The sequence below is a fragment of the Argopecten irradians genome, chromosome 9 (assembly GCF_041381155.1).
Source record: "Argopecten irradians isolate NY chromosome 9, Ai_NY, whole genome shotgun sequence".
NCBI lineage: Eukaryota > Metazoa > Mollusca > Bivalvia > Pectinida > Pectinidae > Argopecten > Argopecten irradians.
Genome location: NC_091142.1, coordinates 39,762,802 through 39,784,409, shown reverse-complemented (window position 1 = coordinate 39,784,409; position 21,608 = coordinate 39,762,802). Strand labels below are relative to the sequence as shown.

The following is a 21,608-nucleotide window of genomic DNA, read 5'->3' as shown; positions in this document are numbered from 1 at the left end:
GTAAGTATCTAACAACTACCCAACTTGTGCTTTTGATTCATAACATGAAAGGATAAAGTGGTAGAATGTCGGGACACTTAAAGCACTCGGTCACTAAGGTCGCTCGGTACTTTTTGATTGATCATTGAGTGTCTCTACACTGGTTTAGTGCAGTGCCTGCCTCGTATAAAATTATTGTCCTCGGACTGATGGGATGTAAAGCCTAAGGTTAATAAAAGTATTTTAATTTGTTACTGAAGAGCGAAATAATAACCTACGAACATTCTGTGTTTATTATTCTTTTTTCGTAGCAGCTTTTATCGAAATCGATTTTGAGATAAGGATCACTTTGTATACTGTTTAACAGCATGTTCAATTGGACTTCTCATGATTTATTTGTATTATCTAGCAGTCTACAGCTACATTTATATACATTATGTTCCTTCTATCATCATTATACTCTAGTAGATCAAACATAGATCTTATCATTGGCATCAATTATGTAAGCTGGCATATACCGAACACTCAGAAGCGTATGACATTAACATCTAAAGAACTAACGCTCAATCAGAATGATTTATGTGTGCAGTAAATGTCTGTCATGCATTTGTAACGTTTTATCATTCCCCATCCGTCACTGTAATGGCTGCAGAGGGGAAAAACGCGATACAACGAAATCAACGAATCGTGATTCTGTAACGTTCTGGATGAGTTGACGCACCACTTAGGCGTTAAGTGATTAAACATATTTCGTGTGATTTTTTCCGTGTACTGTTATATTGACGGATTATGATAAGACATACATTTGTAAATTAATATTAATAACATGTACCTAATGTTCACATGAATGGCCTTGGTAAATTAAGGAAATATATCCAGCGATACTTCACTGAAACACTGGAAAACAGCTATTGATAATCTACTGTGATGTTTTGTTAATGTTAGTCCTGACATAATTGTTTTCAATCATATACATGTATTCGCCATATGATGTAGGCAAATGTTTAAAGTGCTTTCTAAATCACAAATCATTTCTTTAGAAAAAATAATTCAATTTATGAAGATTATATCTTTATTTTTTAAAACCTTATTCAGTTCTTATTTTTTTAGGTAAAAATATTTATTCTAATGTTTTAAAAAGAGATACGTAACCACATTTTAGCATTGAAGTATTTCATGCAACCATATCCATCGTTTAATATAGAAATGTGTGCATTAGATTAACTTCATTAATTTAAAGCCAGTCAAAGCTGTCAAAATAGTCGAGTCAAGTCATCTGTATATAACAACAATAGACTGTTTTCTACTCTGAGTCGTACATAGCAAGGTAAAGACAACAAAAGGTTATCTTTCATCAAATGACACCAGGGTAAAACAATTTCCGGGAAAGGTGAAGGCCATTTTATCCATAACTCGTCAAACATTTAAGTGTTGTTACCAGCTTCCCGAGGACTTGGAAGCTGTGGTTGTTTTTTTATTTTCAACAAATTTTATGTATACAGAGAAATTTGTTAAAATATTGGTTTCTATATCATTTGTCAATAAGATGAAACAAACTGAAAGTGATATGTTTTAATCTTTGGCCACACATTATTCTTTGCTTGCATTATTCAATTTACATGATGATCTATAAGTGACTTAACCATATATTTTACTATGTAACACCTTCGAAACTGGTGGGTTTTTTTTAATTCAATATTTCGCCTACTAACTCTTTCTTTGTAAAGGTGAAGGTTCTTTTCATCGTGTTTACTAAATGTACACGCGTATCTCCCTCGTATAAAAGATGTGTCTTCCAATGTAAACATACGCCTAATTCTAAAGACAGAGGATCACGTTCATGCTTCGTTCAGTCAGGATCTATTTGATGAGCTGGACTCGCGTCATAGATGTAGAATGCAGGGAATGCGGTAGTGCCTTCAGTGCCTACACGTTTTTGTTTCAAAATTGATTTGATTGGAGTAGATATTTTACATCTGAGCAAACTTAAACAATAAGAGCCGTTATAAAACTCCTATCATCATGGTTACTCAAGTATCAGATTGCAGTTCAACGGAAGTTAGAGGGAAAATTCCGACAAACAGTGAGTAATTCTTGTTTTATCCACTATAGTTTCATACATCTCCAAAATATCATTAAGCTGTAGTACAGGGGATATAATATTGTATATTGGAAAACTTTTAAATATAGTTTTGAACTTGTTAGTGTATCTAACGTTAGAAGGGTTAGATTGAAGTGAACCCGTAAGAAGTTGTTCTGTATGTTTAGATATGAATTTCATATGTTAATTGATGATTCCATTACAATCATTGTTTATCTAAAATGTGCGGAAAGCTTGGGGAATACTAACCCCCCAACCATTTTAAAAATAGACCGTCATATTCTACTTTTGGAACACAAAATGAAAGTTGGTCGAAAGCGAGGCTATAATGAACAAACAAAGATGCTGACACGGCACATTTTCCGAAGCTTTTCAAATTTATGATCGTTGACATATGAGGTAAAAGCCATATTTGTTATTATTCTTTAAAGAATAATTAGTTTCAGCGTTAGAATGATAGCAATATCAATAGAAAGTCATTGTTGTTGCTAGTGACTCTTGCAGCAATTCATTTATATTTACCTTCCTTCCCAATCACGCGCGTTACTGGCCATAGTTATACCCAGTTTTCAGTTTTCTATTGGAAATAATTTGTGTTCGCTTCACCTACGTTTTCTTTTCGACCAAATATTTTATTTCATTTAAAATGCGCAGTGCGATGTGGGAGGCCACGGAAGTTCAGTGCTACTATTTCTTCTGACTGGTACAAAATACAGAAGGATGGAATTTCTTTTAAATTATCTTATTTGATATATTTGCACAAAATGATATATATTACTTAGCAAGGTATTTGAGAAGTCATAAATGTGTATTTTACTCAAACTTACAGGGTTTACTTATATTCATGTTTCTTTAAAGATTCCCCACCTTTCACAAATGGGTATTTTTCTCTATCAAATTTAAAATAGGAGCAGACGAATTAGTATGTTTCTTCAGTTACTAAAGTTAACTCCTATTTTTACACCATTACCACCATTGAAAAATGTGAGCTTCTAATTTTACTTTACTGACAAAATTATTAATTGCGTCCCGAAAAAATAAGTAGCACCTTGTCCTATATGCCATGGAATATGAAGTACTGATTGCGCATGCACAAAAAGCAAAAAAAAATATTTCATGTTTTTTATGTTAATTAGACATTCATACACGATTAAACACCAATTATTGTTCAAATAATGAATATCGTTTACGCTCTGTCGGTGGTGGAGCATATTTAAATACCTTATTTGTCCACGATTTATCTTTAATTATAACTTGTTATATAGTACGTGTATTTTCTTTACTTTCTTTACAGGTTGAGGGTACTACAATGCAGCTGGTTTGCTGTGCATGCACGGTTATTTTCGCCATCCATTTTGAAATAGTAGAAACATTCAGAATCAAACCTGGGATTGCTAAGCTTGTTTTACCAGAATCCCTGACGAGAGACAGGAAATACCGTGAAATGATTACTTCTGAAGACACTCAATTGATATCAGATAGCATCGGCTACGGAACAGATTGTCCTAAACAAAGAGATATAAGACAACACACAACAAACACGCCTGTGTATGCTCGAGGAAACTGTCCATGGTATTACAAACTTCGACATGACCCCGATAGATTTCCAACGTCACTTCCGGTGGCTGTGATTCGATGCGGACAGCGTTGCTATGGTTTACCGGAAAGTGAAAGTGACGATTATACTTGTGCGTATGTATTCCATAGTACGACTGTACTGAGGAGGATAGAAAACGGTACCAGATATGTAGAACAAACAGAAAAACTTCCTGTGGCAGCGACGTGTGTACGAAAAGGGGAATACAGCTGAGTTTAACTTACCAATATAATTGTTCACTAAAGTGCACATGGTAACCATGGGATATTATACATATCAGTTGATGACGCTAAGGATAACGACGATTTGTTAATTCAGGGAGATTTTCTTATGTACTTCATGACATCAAAACATTTACTCTAATTTCAAGATAGAATTAAAAAAAATAGAAATCAACGGTCGTGTTTCTATTATTAATAGAAGTATTTTTATGCGAAGCAACGTAACTCGGTGGGACCACGTGGTAACTTATAACCCTTGTGCTAGACTATTTTGTCTATTCTATGACGTTGAAAGATAATATCCAGCGCTACAACTCATTTACAAATAGTTACGTTCCATCACCACTGGAGACACTGATCCCGCACAAACGTTATTTGGAATCACGTGGTACATAGATTAGTCCAATTAGGATTAAGTCAAAATATTTGATGATTTTTCTGGATGGTGACAATGTAGCCACTGGGCAATTAAAAAAAGATTAAGGTTTAAGACACTGTTTAAACTAAAGATTTTTGTATGCCTATATACACTGTATCACTTCTAATAGGTGTACATAAACATAACTTAGTTGCTAAAATGTGTCTATGCGTGCATCCGTCCTGACCTAATCCGTATAAACACTTGTAAACATATTACGGCATGGTTATTTGCATCCTCGATACTCCAGGGTTCCGATCACTTACAATCTCTACACCCCTAGACTATCACATAGTAAAACTGAAGGCAACATAACAGACAGGTAATTTAGTCCTTTCATGCACATCAAATGGACCGTATAACGGTACACCGTGGTCGACTGTGTGGCTTTGAAGTTGAGCGTCGCTCTCTCTCTCTGTAGTCTTCAAAGGAAATCTTTGCTGGCCTGTGATATGTCAAATGTTTTCCGCCGCGCTACCTCCAATTTTACTATGAGATAGTTCAGGGGTGTAGAGATCGTAAGTGATCGGAAACCCTGGAGTATCGAGGATGGGTTATTTGGTGAGAGAAACATGTACTGAACCCAGTTGACTTAAACTGAAATATACAATTTTTTGCATATTTTGCCGAAATTTACAAATAACACAACTATCTATGAGTCAATAGTAACATCTAAGGTTAAGACGGATGCATACAGTGGCGTAGCGCCCGTGCATGCTTGCATGCTCAAGCATGCAAAAAATAATCTGACTTACATTCAGAAAAAAACCACAACATTTGAATACACGTAACGCTGCAGAATATAAATTATGTATAAATACATATGATATGCCAAACTGTATGCCTGACATAACTTTGTGCACATTTGAAAGACTTGAGGATTGGCCATTCTGGAAATTTATTAGAATAGTCTATATATTTCCGGTTACCAAGCAAGTTGTTAAATATGTTTGAATTTTTTCGAAGACAATATTAGATTTAAACTAAAGAAGAAGACGTCTTTACCAAAATCCCTCAAGCAATTGTGGATTTTGAATCGGGAAACACTTACGAATACCAAAATAAACAACATCGCATGAAAAGTTAGAAATATTCTAAAAACATATAATCATCTTAAAGTGATAGCAAAACAACTTAATTAAAGCAATTGCAACATGTTCTTGGCCTTAGTAACGAAAAAGTGAATTGATCAATTTTGGTTCACTTCACGCCACGTTAAAACGCGTACGCGTGTTAATCCGTGATTTCCGGTGTCACGAAATAGTTGTCTTTTATTTTTTCATCAGTTAAAATAACACAAAATTCTCCCATTACTTACTAATTTAATATTTACAGCCAAAATCAGTGTTTTTTGTTCGAGCACTTGTCACGAGAGTCTAGTATGTATACAATGTATATAGTTTTGCATGGTTATCACCTAAATATCGTGACCACCATTTAACCATTGGTAAATACGTTAAAAGTTACCAAAGAAGTAAAATGGTTACTACATTGTAACAATTTCCCGTCAGCTTCTGGGGGGCTTCGCCCCCCATACCCCGTACCGGGGCTTCGCCCCCCATACCCCGTACCGGGGCTTCGCCCCTGGACGCTGCACACCCATGCATGCAGGCCTATCCAGACCTAGCTACGCCGCTGGCATATACACTTTTTATCAACAAAGTTAAGTTCAAGTACTAGTATAATAAGAATTAACCGACGCCAAAAACTTAATACAACAGTAAAATATGATATATAACATACTCACACAGGAACTCCTAAAAGCATTCTCGATACTCCATGAGTTACTATTACTGATGTCATATCCACCCCTGGAATATCTCATAGTAAAAGTGAAGGCAACGGAAAAGAACATGCATTTTAGTCCTTTGATGCACATCAAAAGAGCCGTATAACGATACAGTGGTTGGCTCTGTTGCTTTGAAGTTGTTTTGGGAGTCGCCCTCTCTGTAGTCTTCAAAGGAAGTCTTTGCAGGGCCCGGCACCATCAAACTATTCTCAGACAGATGTTTTACTCAAGTCTATGATACGTCTCAGAAATTTGTATGGTGCCGGGTCCAGGCTGTGATTGAACTTCCTTCTGTTTTACTATGATATAGTCCAAGGGTGGATATAACGTCAGTAATATTACCCCCTGGCGTATCGAATATGCCCTAAGAGGTACGAGGCGCTTAGAACGATGTGACGCGGAAGAGTAAGCGGTGTCACTCAAGTTATGTACGAATTTGAGTCTGATAAAGAAAACATATTTTGTCACAACGGACACACAAAACTTCTCATATCGTTAAAGGAAACGAAGAAACATGGTGTCAACTGGAATAAAGCCATCAACTCTTATAGGTCAAAATGTATCACAATTACAACATATTCAACTGAAAATGGTTAGTGAGGTTTAAACTATGAAATCCGAGTTTATATGTGTTTTAGATAACAACCTTTTTAATGACATCGAAGCATTGAGATCCGAAGTCTGGGTTCGTGGATTTGTTTTATTTATTTTTTTCAGAACAAGCTTTATTAATAAAAAAAAGATCACATTCAATGTGGAAACTAGTTAGCTTTCATTTGTGTGAGAAAATTCCTCAAGCATTGGAACATATCCGTTTAAACAGTAAATGTGTACAGAAAATGTGATGATCATACTAAGGAGGGCTATAAGTAAATAGCAGATGATGGGAATAATTATGAGATTGATTCCGAATGATTCTAATATAACAAATCATATTTGTTGATCACAATATATTACTATTAAAAAATAAGCAATTACAAAAATGAAAAAATAGCTCAAAATTTGAATAAATCAAAATCCTCAATCCATGTTTTGTTTCCACGCTACCATATCACCTATCTCTATTAAATAGCTGTCACGGTTATACATGTTTTTCTCCTATTGAAAAGTTTAACTTGAATACATTTTTATGTTATGGAGATATAACATAAAAATGAGTATATTCTGAATCCAAATTTATTTTAGGACTCCATTTTATGAAATCATTACGTCGTTGTCTCAGCCAATCAGAAGTGACGTTACAAACGAAAACGCTATGTTTCCTTTATGGGTTGATAAAGTAAAGTTTTAAGGCCGCCCCAATGGAAATGCTTGTTGCAAGCAAAATTAATTTATTAAACACTTTAATGAACATAAATAATATTGCTAAATGTTATCTCCATATTACAAACACAAATAGGAAATAACTTTACAATGTAGAAATAACAAAGGCAGAATGATTTCAATGAAACTACACGTGGCAAATGATTAAGTAATCTTGGTTTGAAAAGCAATCAACAGCAAAGAAAATAAAGGAAAGCACAAACTGTAACGTGTTTACGTCACTTTGGTTTCATTGCGTTCATTTGTAGCTGATCGTTTGGTATGTCAATGAACTCGCACCATTTCCGGGTTTCTCGATTGTCCAATCAGATTCAGCATTTCCTTCACTGTCTTGTATCATACAACACCTTGCCACGGAATAAGCTATCCTGTAAATACGTCTTTGTCTGTCTGTAACTTTCCCCAAGTATTGCTGTTCGTTAATCAATCAGTTACAGCTGTCTATAAAATCATCAAAGAATAAAAGATAAATAAAAATTACTTGTCAAAGCACACAACTTAGAGATCCTTTAACGATTGTTTAGACTTTCCATCTCATTGAAGGGGTAATCTACACTAACTTTGGCGGAAGTCAGAGTGTGATGTATACAAAATTGTAAAGTTCATGCGTTTACATGCAGAAAAGAAAGCACATGTGGTTGTATTTCGGGTATCATAAAATACTGTAGAAATTAAGATACTGTAGAGCAATACATGTTCGTGTACAACCTTATTTCGTTCAGTGAGAAATTAAAAAAAATCGCCGCACACTTCGAGCAGGAATACAAGAAAAAAAAATATAGACTAACAGTCGAAAACTTTCGGTACAAATACACTGGAAGTGCCAAATTGTGTCGCCGAAGAAATAGGCTCGGATTAAGTACTGTTGCTCGTGGGAACATAGTACTCTATGAAATTCGTTCACAATAACTTCTAACGACACCAAAATCATAAATATAACTGAAAATATAGCAAGCAATTACTGTTAATGACATATGGAGAGAACGGGGGAAAATACACAACATAAAAATGTGTACGAGTTGCCTTCCTTCTGAAAACGTTTGATAAACGTTCGATGATATTACCTATATGCAAATGAGATGTGCCACTGTCATGCAGCACATTTACTGTATAAGAGGAATCACAGGGTATTTAGAGGAGATTTTGGTATCAGGTAAAATACTTGTCAGACAACTCCAACTTCCCTTTTGATAAGTACTGGTGCCATAATCTCATGGGAATAGTACTCTGGCTATCAATGCACCATCACCGGAATATCTGGAGTTTCTTACGGTTTATTATTATGCTACACATAAGTTGTAAATTATATTGTTAACTCTCCAATTTTACATAACCATTACCCGACATTGTACAACAACGCACCGATTTTCTTTGGTTGAAATAAAGTACCAGCTAGTACAATCAATAAATATTACAAAACTAGTCATTTTGTACACGTAGTATTGATTTGATTCAAAATATACTCTGTAGACACATGAAACATGACAGAAATTGGATATACCACAGGCTGTCGTTAATACCTTATGGAGAAAGCGAGAACATCAAGAAAAGAAAAAAGCATACCAACGATCTGTATGGATAATGTCCCTTCTGAAAACCTTTGATAAATGTTTGGTGATATCTTTATGCAAATAAGTTAAACCAATGTCATGCAAAACAGTTTTATAATAAGAGGAATTACAAGACAGGGTGGGATGGTAGGATGTATACACGTCAGCTAATTCCCACGTGTCTCTACATCCTCGTCAGCTAATACTAACTTGTCTCTAATAAAGCAAAGTACTGATGCCCTAATCTCCTGGGATCACTACTCTGGTTATCACAGCGATGCCACTCTTTCTTCTTAAAACGTGGCTGTAATGTCATCTTTTGTTATAACTTAAGGTATAGTCGGAGCAAAGTCTACTATTATCACCTACTACTGGCGAATAGTTACCTTTGGCAGTGTAATAGTTTGTGAATTATCCCAGAGGTGTTTCTCCTATACTTACAGACTTATGTTAAAAGTAATGAAAATAACATGAAATTTAGTATAGGGGAAACACCGCTACATTCACCTACAACCATCCAGTATTAATAATGTAATGGTTAACAGACGGGATTAACTATAACTCAAATTATACAGCGGTTCATTACGAAGTAACCTGCTATCAATCACTAAATATTCCGTGTTAATTAATTTTGCAATAGCATAGATTAATTGGTATTTGAATTAGGAAATTTAAACGACGTCACTGTCGATCGTATCGACAACGCCATTTCTATTTACACTGACAATCAAAACTTATTTGCAAATTTACTGTACTTTCCCAAAGTATATGTTAATTAATGATGCATATTGTAGCGTTCTGCCGAACAACATGGCTACTTTTTGGTACTTTGGCTGCCACTTGCCGAAGGGTTAATTGCGCAGTTAAATATTTGACTTCTTTCATTGTCCCGTTTTACTGTTCGTGTCATATTATGTTATCGTGTTCGTTTTGAGTGTCTTAATAAAGGGGCAGATCGCCTTGAAAATTTGGCAATTTTGTTTTGTCCACACGGTTGGAATTACTTCCTTGTCCCATATTTACCATTTGAAGTAATTCGTATCCTACAGACTTACGTTTGATGGGATCCCGTGTCATCTGGAAAATCCTGCTAATATTACTTCTTTTGCCCTTGTTAATTAATGATAATATTCATAACATAGCTATTAATGGTGTGAATATTTAAAGATACACAATGTAATGGAATGATTACGGTTAGACCAATACGCCAAGGTATGGTCTATAATTTCATTTCACATCTATACAGTGTTTTAGTTCATGTAAATGTAAAGTGAGTTTCTATCTAAACCTGCATAAGGCATTAAAAATTAAAATCAAGATTTTTACCGTACATAAATTCTGTGTTGTCAAAACCAATGATTATAAGGCATAATAAAATGTGTGTCAGTTTGTCTATTGGAATGGTTTTCAAAGCCTTGTGTTTTTCAATAGATTACTGAAGAAGAAAATAACATGTCCAGTTATAGTACATTATAACCTTATAATCGATAACAAATGTAGACGACGACAAGGTGGAGGAGGACGACGACGACGACGATGATGATGATGATGATGCTGTTAGAAGGAGAGGGGTAATGGCAGTAGTACTGTAATATCAAGTAGGGCATGAGGCTAGTTACGGCACAGTCTCCTGCTAAAAGCTTCTAAATACGCCGACACCAGCTGACCGAATGTTCTTATAGAATGGCACGTGTGTTTTACAATCACACATCGTCAGTCGTAACCACTACGCTCACGTGCATTCGCCGAGATGGGTTCTTGTGTAAGGTAAATATGAACTGCAATATGACAATTACTATCATGGTTAATTATGTGTTTTACTGTTGATAAAGCATCGATTTATTTAAACAACCATATGAGGTTGACAGTGGATATAATTTCTTCTCTTGACAAGTGGCCTTTGTGGTGCTGCAGATGTTTGATTCATAGGGTAAAACAACCTCTCGTGTTTGGCAATTCAATACATTCGTTGTGATGTACTTGATACACTGTTCAGTAAGAACTTATATTCCTTACAAAAAGAGCACGCAAACATTCTAGACGTTATACGGTATTTACAGCTTAATTTCATATATTGATTTGAAGAAATGTTGATAACTTCTGTTTGGAAATTTTGTTTCATGGCAATATATTAATTGAAAATCATCTACATGTAATTTAATGAGTAAGTATTCGTATTCTTATTTTGATAATGTGTACTATCTATTCCTAGTATTGATATGCAGTCGTGTTTTCCTAATTAAGAATCGTTAAGCACCAATGCCGAGCCCTATAAGACGACAAATTGCACGGTTTTTTCGAGTTTTGATGACTTTAGTAGAAACTTATTTGCTTACTTTTGATTTTATGCTTTTTCTCAGGATGATTTTCACATTGGTACTGGTTACGATAATTGGCGTCATGGCAGACACATTCGTTCAGGAAACAACTGACAGATTACAAACGTATCCAAATATTACATTTAGACACATTCCGACAGAAGACGTTGTAGCGGACTCTGTTGATGATTACAGTCGAGCTATTTGTCCATGGACCTTCACAATTGATGATAACATCAGGCGGATTCCACGCCGAATTCTCGTGATGGACGAGACTCAAGGACTGCCATCTACCTGTAACGGGAACAAAGCCAATATGTCAGACAACTTTACGTGTGAAGCCATTCGTTGGAGAATGAAGGTGTTGTGGAAAACTCAATGTTCTGGTGACAAATGTGTCCTGGAGGAGAGAACCATTACTGTCTCTGTTGGTCTGACTTGTGTCCTCAACAACAACCAAGGTAAGCATTTGGTCATTTTGATATATATTGTTGTAAAAGGGCGGCATATCCAACAGTTTTCAGTTTATATTTACTTTATACAGAAAATGCATATTGCGCAATTACATTTTAGATCAGTATATTTGTCGCAAAGAGCTCTGAGCTACGATTACTGCTAAAATATGTGCGTTTACAGTATTTTCGTGATCTTTGATTTGCGTTTCTTGTTATGCCGTACGATAATTTGTCATAAGCAGTGACTTTCTTCATCTATGTCTTGACCGATGTTGTCGATAAAGCATGGGACATTTGTTATTCCGGTTTACAAAGGTCAGAAGGTCTCCATAAAACTATAACGTCGTACAAAAAGTTTGCGTATATTTGCTTTTGTATTATGTTCTACTTTGAGTTTCTGTAGTACGTTATTGATTTTTATTTTATTTCTTTTTGTTCTCTCGCTCTTGGTATTATAATTAGCAGGACCCTTCAACTACTAGCCATTTTTATTACAAATATTGGTGTTAATTTTAAGTATTTAGTTCACTGCTTCGTGGACATAACTTCTTTTCTTTAAAATACCTTTCCATTTACAACTTTTAAAACATGACCATATACATGTACATTGTAAAGTTTATAACGTTTAACCTTATAGAGTTTGTCATTCTTGTAATTTGAAGTAACCATTATTGTTAAACCAGCAAATAAATCAGTGCTCGTAAGCAAATAAAAAATTACTTTCTTAATATAATTATTTAATAGAGCGTGAACTGCAATCAATTATCAGTTTTAGGGTGTCTTCCCACTCAGCCAATATGTCATATTTTAACATTGGAAGAATTACTTTCAAAAGCAAAGCATCTGCATTAAAACTTGTTAGTAAATATTGTACTCCGCTGTTTAAAAACGAATACATTTTCCAAATAATCACTGAAGAATCGATTATGGAGAAAATTACAAATTGTTCTTGACCAGTAGTAATATACTTTGGAGAAAATTACAAATTGTTCTTGACCAGTAGTAATAACTTTCATGGATTTAATATTTTTACCAATCTCCGATGTCTATTTTATTTCTTACATACCGGAAATCAATTGATAATAAATCTGAATTGAATAAGATATTTATGGGAAGAACCACCGATGAGGCAGCTAACTCTGTTGGAGCACTTGATCTTCTTAATGCAAATCTACGCATTTAAAGTTATCGTTCAATCATCTTTTAATTACGTTTTTATAGTATACATTTTTAAATGTTCGTTTTGTATAATTGTTATTGTTTTGTTTTTGATTTTGAGGTAATCAAGAAGTCAACGGAACCAATTGTCGTAATGAAACAATAAGGGAGACAACCAGTGGCACAATGAAAGGAAAAGGTTGTAAAGGAAAGAAAAAACGTCGCGACAGATGCAGAAAATTCTGTAAAAATCCACATTATAACAGCAAACGCTGTTTACGATGTAAACGGAAAAGGTTAATTGAAATGGTATAATTAATCTCATTCTCATTCAGAATAGCAAACCAAAACATTGCTGTTTGTCGGAGAGTCTGAATATGTCAGAAAACTTCATGTGGAAAGCGCACATACATATAGAGCGAGTGTCCATATTTCGCCGTTTTTACTTGATTTTACGCCGAACAAATTTGTATTGTTTGTATAATATATATAATTTACAGTCTAAATTGAAGTTTACTAATATTCGTACAAAATTTAATTGCTTACACAAGCATAAATGCTATGTTTTTGTATGAATGGGGTTACAATACCTCACTATTGAGGTACCGTTTTCCCGTGCAGTGTCCATATTTTGCAATTTTTGTAAATAAAAATTAAATCTAAATATTCAACTAATATTTAGTAAATTTATGTCCATCAACTGTCATTTGATTATTAAATACGCCATCCATTCAACATTGTGTGGAATTAAACACAATAAACAGCACTTTCTATGAAGACAATTTCTTTGATACCCCATAGGAAGATATCGCCCTTCCCAAGAACCGTACTGGAACAAGTGTCTGACTACAGAAGATTATCTTTATTTTTTATTGATATAATATTGTGTTGCTCCCCTAACGTCATGGTTACAATATATCACTTAAAAATGGCGAAATTTAAACCACGCCGAAATATGAGCATCCGCTATACACTATTTGTGTAGTTATCGTGATTTTGTTTGACACACATTATTGAAATATAATTTTACATTGTGACCTTGACTTGTATTTGAGGTCAGACAGCGTTATATGTTGACCTTGATCATGTTTATAATAGGCATGTTGTATTTTTCATCATATACACCTATGTGTAATTACATCATTTAGTATTGTTTTAACATTTCCTAACAGCTGATGTATAGATATACATAACACTCACACTATTAGTACGGATTGATCCTGGTCCCTCTACACTACTTAACAATATAAACAAATTAACATAAAGAGATAACAGAACAAGGAAGCGTAGCTCTGCTGTTTACGTGGTGATGTATGGTGTAAACAGAATGTTGTAGGCGGCCTTCGTACCATAAGGAACGAGTCGGAGGTCAAGGGGAGGAAACTCTCATTGTAAATATCCGGGTTCATTAGATCTTTGTAATGTTTACGGAAATATCTAAAAATAGATTTTGAGTAATATGTTAAACGCTTTGGCAGTATTTTTTTTATTGTATGTTATAATTTGGTTATCTTAATGTTTTCTCCCCAACACATTATCGTTCATTCTCTGTTTGTATATATTTCCCGCTGTTGGTAGGTGTAGATTGTGACGTCATATTTTATCAGAGAAAACGACGCACACAAAGTAATGACGTCACAAACAGTATTTACCTGCCAGGGTAAACACTCTGACATATACAAAGGCTGAATATAATTATTCACTTACTGAAGATTAACAGTCGTGGATTTAAAAATTGAATGGAAATTCATTTCAATTGAAGGGAGATAGTTATTAATTCGCGGAGATCAGCTTTCGCGATTTTACATGCATAGAGAGAAAATTTATTTACAGTATATGGTTACTTGGATAAAGGCGTGGAATGGAAATTCTGGAGTTGATATTTACAGTTATAAAAATATATCAACATAGAATGAAACGTTTGTGCCAGATTTGAAGGTAGTTCTGTATGGACTGATAGTCGTTAAACGACATGTAGTAGTAACAACGGATACGACACTCATTTATACATTTATTATTTACAAAATATCAAACATTAGTGATTATAAACTGGGTTATTTCTAATGACACACAGACATAAATACTATACGATAACCACACATATGTAAACATGGGCATCATTTCCTTGTGGCAGTAGTAAAATGTTATAAGATAATAAAGTTTGGCATGGGCATAATTGTACAGGACATGTGATATATAATATAATTATAAAGTATATATAAACATGGAAATCATTTCCTTGTGGCATCGGTGACAACCAATAACCGGATTAGTAGTAAAATGTTGTTACCTAATTTAGCACAACAAAGTTTGATATGGGCAAAAATGACAATTGTAAAAGGCATATGATACGCAAATATATATAATAATCATAAATCATATATAACATGGACATCATTTGCTTGTGGCATCTATGATAACACACTGGTTTAGCAGTAAAATGTTGTTACGTAATGACTTACACAAAACACAAAATAGTTTGACATGACTATGATTTCCTTATGAAATCAATGATAACATGATAGAATAATATACCCTTTTACATAATGGCAAAACCTATCACATAGCACAATGTAGTCGACTAAACCTTTGATAAGTTCATATAAACATTATTTCCTTATCAAATAAATGCCTTGTGGTACGACAGGTTCGAGGTAGTAAAATCTCCTCGTTTGATTACCATAAGTATCACGTTTCGGTGTTTGTGACGTCATAATTACCGGAACGTGGGGAATATAAAATGACAAAATCATCCGTTCATACAACGTGTTTCCGATGATCACATAAAAAAAAAACTTCACATGTTGTAAAATAATGTTAACAGAAGGTACCCTGATGTTGCTAAATAAAGCACAACAAAAATGACTATTTCAATAAAACATAACTTGAAGGAATTCATTATTAGCTGCAATACCTAGTTGATGAGGACAACGCGAACTACATACAAATATATCATATGTAACCCAAACAAAATATTCAATTAGAATATCATGTAAAACAAAATAAGGTTCAATAAAATAGTTTAAATGCATGCTAACAAAAGTAAGAATTAACAATGTTTGGAAAGAAAGGTATATTTCAAATATAAATACGTATGTAAATTTATAAATTCATACATCGAATTTACTTTTGTATTTTGAGACATCTGCTGATCAAAAGGACGGTAATTAAAGAGGTGCTCATGAATTCATCTTTGTAGATAATTCAATGTTACTACTATCCTACTAGTAATACATTCGATTAGTAGAAGAGGAACAATTCGCCATAAAACAGCTTAGTTCGAGTCTCCATTCGGTTTTATAACTTTGGTGACAATTTCCATGGATAATTCTCGCACTACCGCGCATGTGCAGGCTACCGGATGTTTTTCTGTGACAGGAATATATTGGTACCCTTCGGGCCGACATATCCGGCGAAGCACCGTCGGGTAAGAATACACGGGCATGCATATATTACCCGTCTGGCCAACACAGTGTTTACATTTGCAACGCGCGAACGCCATCACTCTGGGCAACCGGTTTTCGTCTACGTCCATGGAGATATACCATGGGCACGTGGACCTGTAAATAACGTCAGCAGATTTGGAGTCGGTATTGTTTGGGCACGACTTGTCTCCAAACAGATTGTACACCCCTCCTTTTTTCTTGGTGTTCCTAAACAATTGGTCCGCTTTAGAATCCCTCTTCAGATTATTCCTAAGGGGTGGTATTAGGTTGAAGGACCTGTGGAGTGCACGATCCATGAAGTCATTGGCTATGACGTCACGGATTACATTTTCTGGCACATGGTCGTTTTTGCATTTCCTCACACCAGACGCGAGCGTTGACGACGTCTGTTGTAGTACAGTCAAGACCAGGACCCAGGAAATCTGTAACAAAATGATAAATAAATAAATATTTCTGTAAGTGTCTACTTTAGTGTATGTGATCATCATTATCTGTACTAGTCCTGTATGTTACATGTACTAGCCCTGTATGTTACCTGTACTAGTCCTGTATGTTACCTGTACTAGCCTTGTATGTTACCTAGTGGCGGTCTAATAATGTAACTCACTTATAAGACAGAAATTAAGAAGACAGTAAAACGTAAGTTATCGGAGAGCTACACAAATGATTAACAACACAGAACAAAACATATTTTGTTGATTTCGATTAAAAAAGGGAAAACATCCAGTAGATTTTTCTTAACAAAATGTAATCTGATGTTTTCTAATATTAACTACACCCACATAATGTCCGAAAGTGTCCCAAGGTTTTTACCTTGTGTAACGCATATCTACAGCATTAATTTCTGCTGACTGAAGAACTATCCTCAGTGTACTTTGACTTTGACTTCGAAATAGTTTGGTTGTTTTTACAGTTATTTTGACGTGGTTTCAACAAAATGTCAAAACTCGCGCAAAAACTATTTTCTATTTTAAAAATATTATAAGCAAGGCTTTCAATATTACTTTACATTGTTGATCTTTAACATCGTTCATTGTATACATAATTTAAAAAAAAAATTACCGGAAATATCTGAAAACACGCATTTTTAGAACAGTAAATCAATAATGTCAAGGATCAAAACTTAAAAAAAACTGGATTGCGGAAGAACAAAATGCCTACACCATAATCGATAGACAAGATATCGATTTTAAGTGCATTTTCTACACCTGAACTATCCACTCCAAACATTTAATGGGCAGGTAAATGATATCCAAAACGACATACGATTTATTATCGATTAGTCCCACCTTCCGGTGATTGTGACCCCTCAAACATCACGTAAAATGATGTCGTCACTGGAAGATGAGACTGATCGATAGCAAATAGTACTTAACCCACGTCGTTTTGGTATCTTGAAATCGAGGTATTGGATGTGAATTGGTTTAATACTAATACATAAAGAACGGTCTCACCAGCAAAGACTAAACTATGGTTGATATGAACAAAAGTTGTGTGAGACAATAGATCTTGAAGTGTATCTCCATAACTCACAACATAATAATGAAAAATGAAATTATGCTGAAATTTATAATAGTTAATGAAGTGTATAATATAATCTGAAGCACTCAGATGATTGAACTTTGTAGCATTTTGATAGAATTAATTGAAATAAATTAATTAATTTGAGGTGAGAAAGATTTTATTCTTATTTTTGATATAAGTATACCATTGTACGAAATGTCAAAGTTATCAATCCTTTTTAATAGTTTAGGATGTAAAATGTCATAAGCTTTCCTAGGATATTTGAAAACGTCTTTCATGTGTAAACTATCAGGTATAAAATACATAATTACCGTAAGTGTTAAATCCATTGTATCGGTCTATAACATTATCACTTTACAAAAAAATCTGGCTTTAATATCTCTAATTTATGGGTTTTTTATTCTACAAATTTAGAAATCAATTACCAACTGATATATTTAAACATTACTTAGGAGGAAACATAGATCGTGTAAATACCTATCCACAGATATTCTGTTTGTAGTCGCATATCCATCCAGTTCCTTGTTCTAAAGTCAGGCCTTGTGTAGGCCCCATACTAGTACCCTGATAGGCCGAGATAATAGCCGGGCTGTTAACAGAAAAGAGGAAAATTAGAAATACTTTTATGTTGTTATGCAACACCTAATCACGCAATTCACTGTTCAGAAATTAAACTCAACTTACTACGCATCATTCATAATCCTGTTTAATATTTCAGAGACACTTTCTCACGATCTACAACATAACATAACTTCCCTGCAATAATAGACCGTTTTCAGATGACCATATACAGAATACAATGTCAACAATGCAACAAGTCACAATATAATATAACCTGGATGTTTTCAAAAAGATATAAAATTCATCTATTTGAATTTTTTTGTCAAAACAATGCTCGGTGAAATTATTTTTCGATAGATGTACTTTTTGTAAATCAATTTTGGTCGTCCTAACTTGTTGTTTTGGGGTTTTCTGCTGTTGTATAAATCATATACTTGAGATAGATACAATTTTGATTATTTTCAAAGCTATAATAAGCCTCGGAAATTAAGGTCAACACTTTTTCGCAATCAGTGTTTTCGGCTGATAACATGGCTACCTTCCCTGTTTTATCGATACACTATTCTACCGATGTCGTGTGGATTTGCTAGATAACGTCTGTGGGATTTACGATTTTTTGGTGGTTATGGGATGGAGGAAAGGTCTCACGACCAAATAACTTATTACACAAGGTTTTAGCTAACGTAACCTTACTTAATAATTTTCTGCAAGATGCATTGATATTAAGACTGTGATTTAAACGTATGAAACAATTATAGTTCCATTAACAGTTATTTATTTCATGAATCCGTTGTAAAGATTCGCGAATCCCTTGTTAAGATATTGATCCCTTAAAGATGATTGATGATTGAATAGAAAAACCCATAAATATGGTTACCAACATGAAAACATTCTATGTTAAGTAGATATGAAATGAAAGTACACGTATTGAGCTTACGTATATCAGTTTATAAAGGCAATCAAGTTTTACGTTTATGCCAATACTGAAATGAATCCAAAATTACTATCAATTTTATTGTGGTTTATAAACGATAATGTTGATGATTGATAAAATAGTCTGTGAAATATACATCTAGAATAAAGTGTTATTTCTTTTTTTTTCAAATTATATAATGCATTTCCCTTATATCTACTCTTTATTCAAAATGGCGGGAAAATTGTAATGAAAACATCGATGTAAGAGAGAAAAACTCATTCTTTTAATGCAAATTCATTTTGTGACTTCCTAGTCTTCATATCCACATATGAAAGAACTTTAAATATTTACTTAAAAATTCCAAAATATTATAGTTTTTCCAAGGAATTATACAAAAAATGACTTTGTTTAATTGCTCTGCATCCATCAAAACAGGTGACGCTGGAATAACGAATAACGGTCAAACTTTACTTAACCTGGCCAAGTTAGACAGGATCACGGATCATCTTAGCCATTACGGTATAATAGTAGATATTGCAGACTTATTTAATTATTTTTTATTTTTTTTATTTATTTTCATTACTATTTTTAGAAGTAAACTTTGTTATTTATATCCTGTTAACAACGAGTTTCCATTTACAAAGCAGGAAGAAAAGCTCTTTCTAAAACAACATTATTTTTTGTATGTTTACCAATCATTTGATATAATCCAATTTAATTTAAGCTGAGATTAAGTTTTGCGAATTATTACTCTATTAGTTATCGAAAAATAAATCACAGAGAACTAAAATTTAATAACAAGCATTAAGTTAAACTGTATATCGCTAAGTTAAATTGCAGTCACAAGGAATGAAAACGCTATAAAATCGCTGTAAAATAAGTTGAATTACAGTAAGTGTTATTACAAACAACATTGAAGTAAACAGAAGAGGGGAACATTAAACAATGCTTGTTTAGGTTCTGAGATTCCTCAACACAAATCGGTCCATTTGCTCTAAAATATTAAGCGTATTTGCCTTTATCAACGGTACTCGGTATTTATCAGGTGATATCAATAATATTCGGAGATAAAGATGGAGCGTTTCAGTTCTGCCAAAAATCATTTTCAGCTCTTATTTTTACTTGACAAAGTGTAATTAAAATTTATTCATAAAAAGAAATGTAATTATCAAAATACTGGTAAATTTTGGTGGAGTATAGCATAATAAAAGCTCTTCTTGATTCCCGAGTATGAAAAACACGGCACATATAACTTTTACATCGTTTTTAGGTATAACATAACGAGTCTACTTTTGTATCAGCAAGCTGTGTATTTTGCACAAAAATATTCTGATGACGTAATACAGCACATTTATTTGGTAAAAGTGTTTGCGGTAGGTATTTAATATTTTCGGACCAGTATACTGTTTGGTCTGCAACCATTCCTTCTTTTGCAGCCGATCTTATTACTTTCAGCAATCGGAACAGTAAAACAAACTGTTAGCTGTGTGTTTGTGTGTGTATGTGTGTTACAAACACGGTCGCGGTCAGATTAGGACTTTAGTTTCGTATCATTCTTTGTAATTCTTTGGGACCTTTTGATGATCTTGTGATTTTGGCCATGTAAACATGGATATGTCAGGGAGTAATAGGTCAATCGACCTGGACAAATTCCCCAACCTGCAGTCAGCACATGCTAACAGCCCAAAATAGAACTCACAATCCAGGACTGCAGAAAAGGTGGTAGATAGCTACGTACGCCAACAGTTTTATCGCCGCATGTAAAAAAAAATAAAAGAACAGAGGACAAGAGCTTTTAGTAACAATGACTTTATTATGAAATTGAACCACATTACTTTAGATTTTATTTTACAAACAAAATAGAGAAAACAATACGTAGAACGCTATATAATAACAAAATATTATCTTCTCAAAAACTTTTGATTACCGCTTACGTATTCATATATATATATATATATATATATATATATTTATGATTGTTAAAATGATTGTGGAAACACAAATAAAGATATATGGGATATTGATATAGCACTTAAATCAAACTTACGATATAAAAACCAACAAAAAACTCATAAACAATATAACTAGAGTAAAAAGATATAAAGCTGTAAACCTTTTCGAAATTAATTTCCATAAGAAGAACATAAGTAGACTTTTGACCGAAGTATCTCGATAAAAGTACACTTTTGACCGAAGTATCTCGATAAAAGTACACTTTTGACCGAAGTATCTCGATAAAAGTACACTTTTGA

The 21,608-nt window shown here is 33.9% G+C and overlaps 1 protein-coding gene across 4 annotated transcripts in view; it reads right to left on the bottom strand.

The window, feature by feature from the left end:
• Positions 1-16,640: 16,640 nt before the first annotated feature.
• Positions 16,641-21,608, bottom strand: part of LOC138332310 (uncharacterized) — a 47,888-nt gene continuing 42,920 nt past the window's right edge. For all 4 annotated transcript variants that reach the window (XM_069280350.1, XM_069280353.1, XM_069280354.1 and 1 more), the window contains 2 exons: positions 18,357-18,468; positions 16,641-16,777 (listed from right to left, as the gene is read on the bottom strand). In XM_069280350.1, the coding sequence (XP_069136451.1) occupies positions 18,357-18,468 (112 nt within the window). In that variant the 3' untranslated portion in view covers positions 16,641-16,777. The remainder of the gene's footprint in view (positions 16,778-18,356; positions 18,469-21,608) is intronic.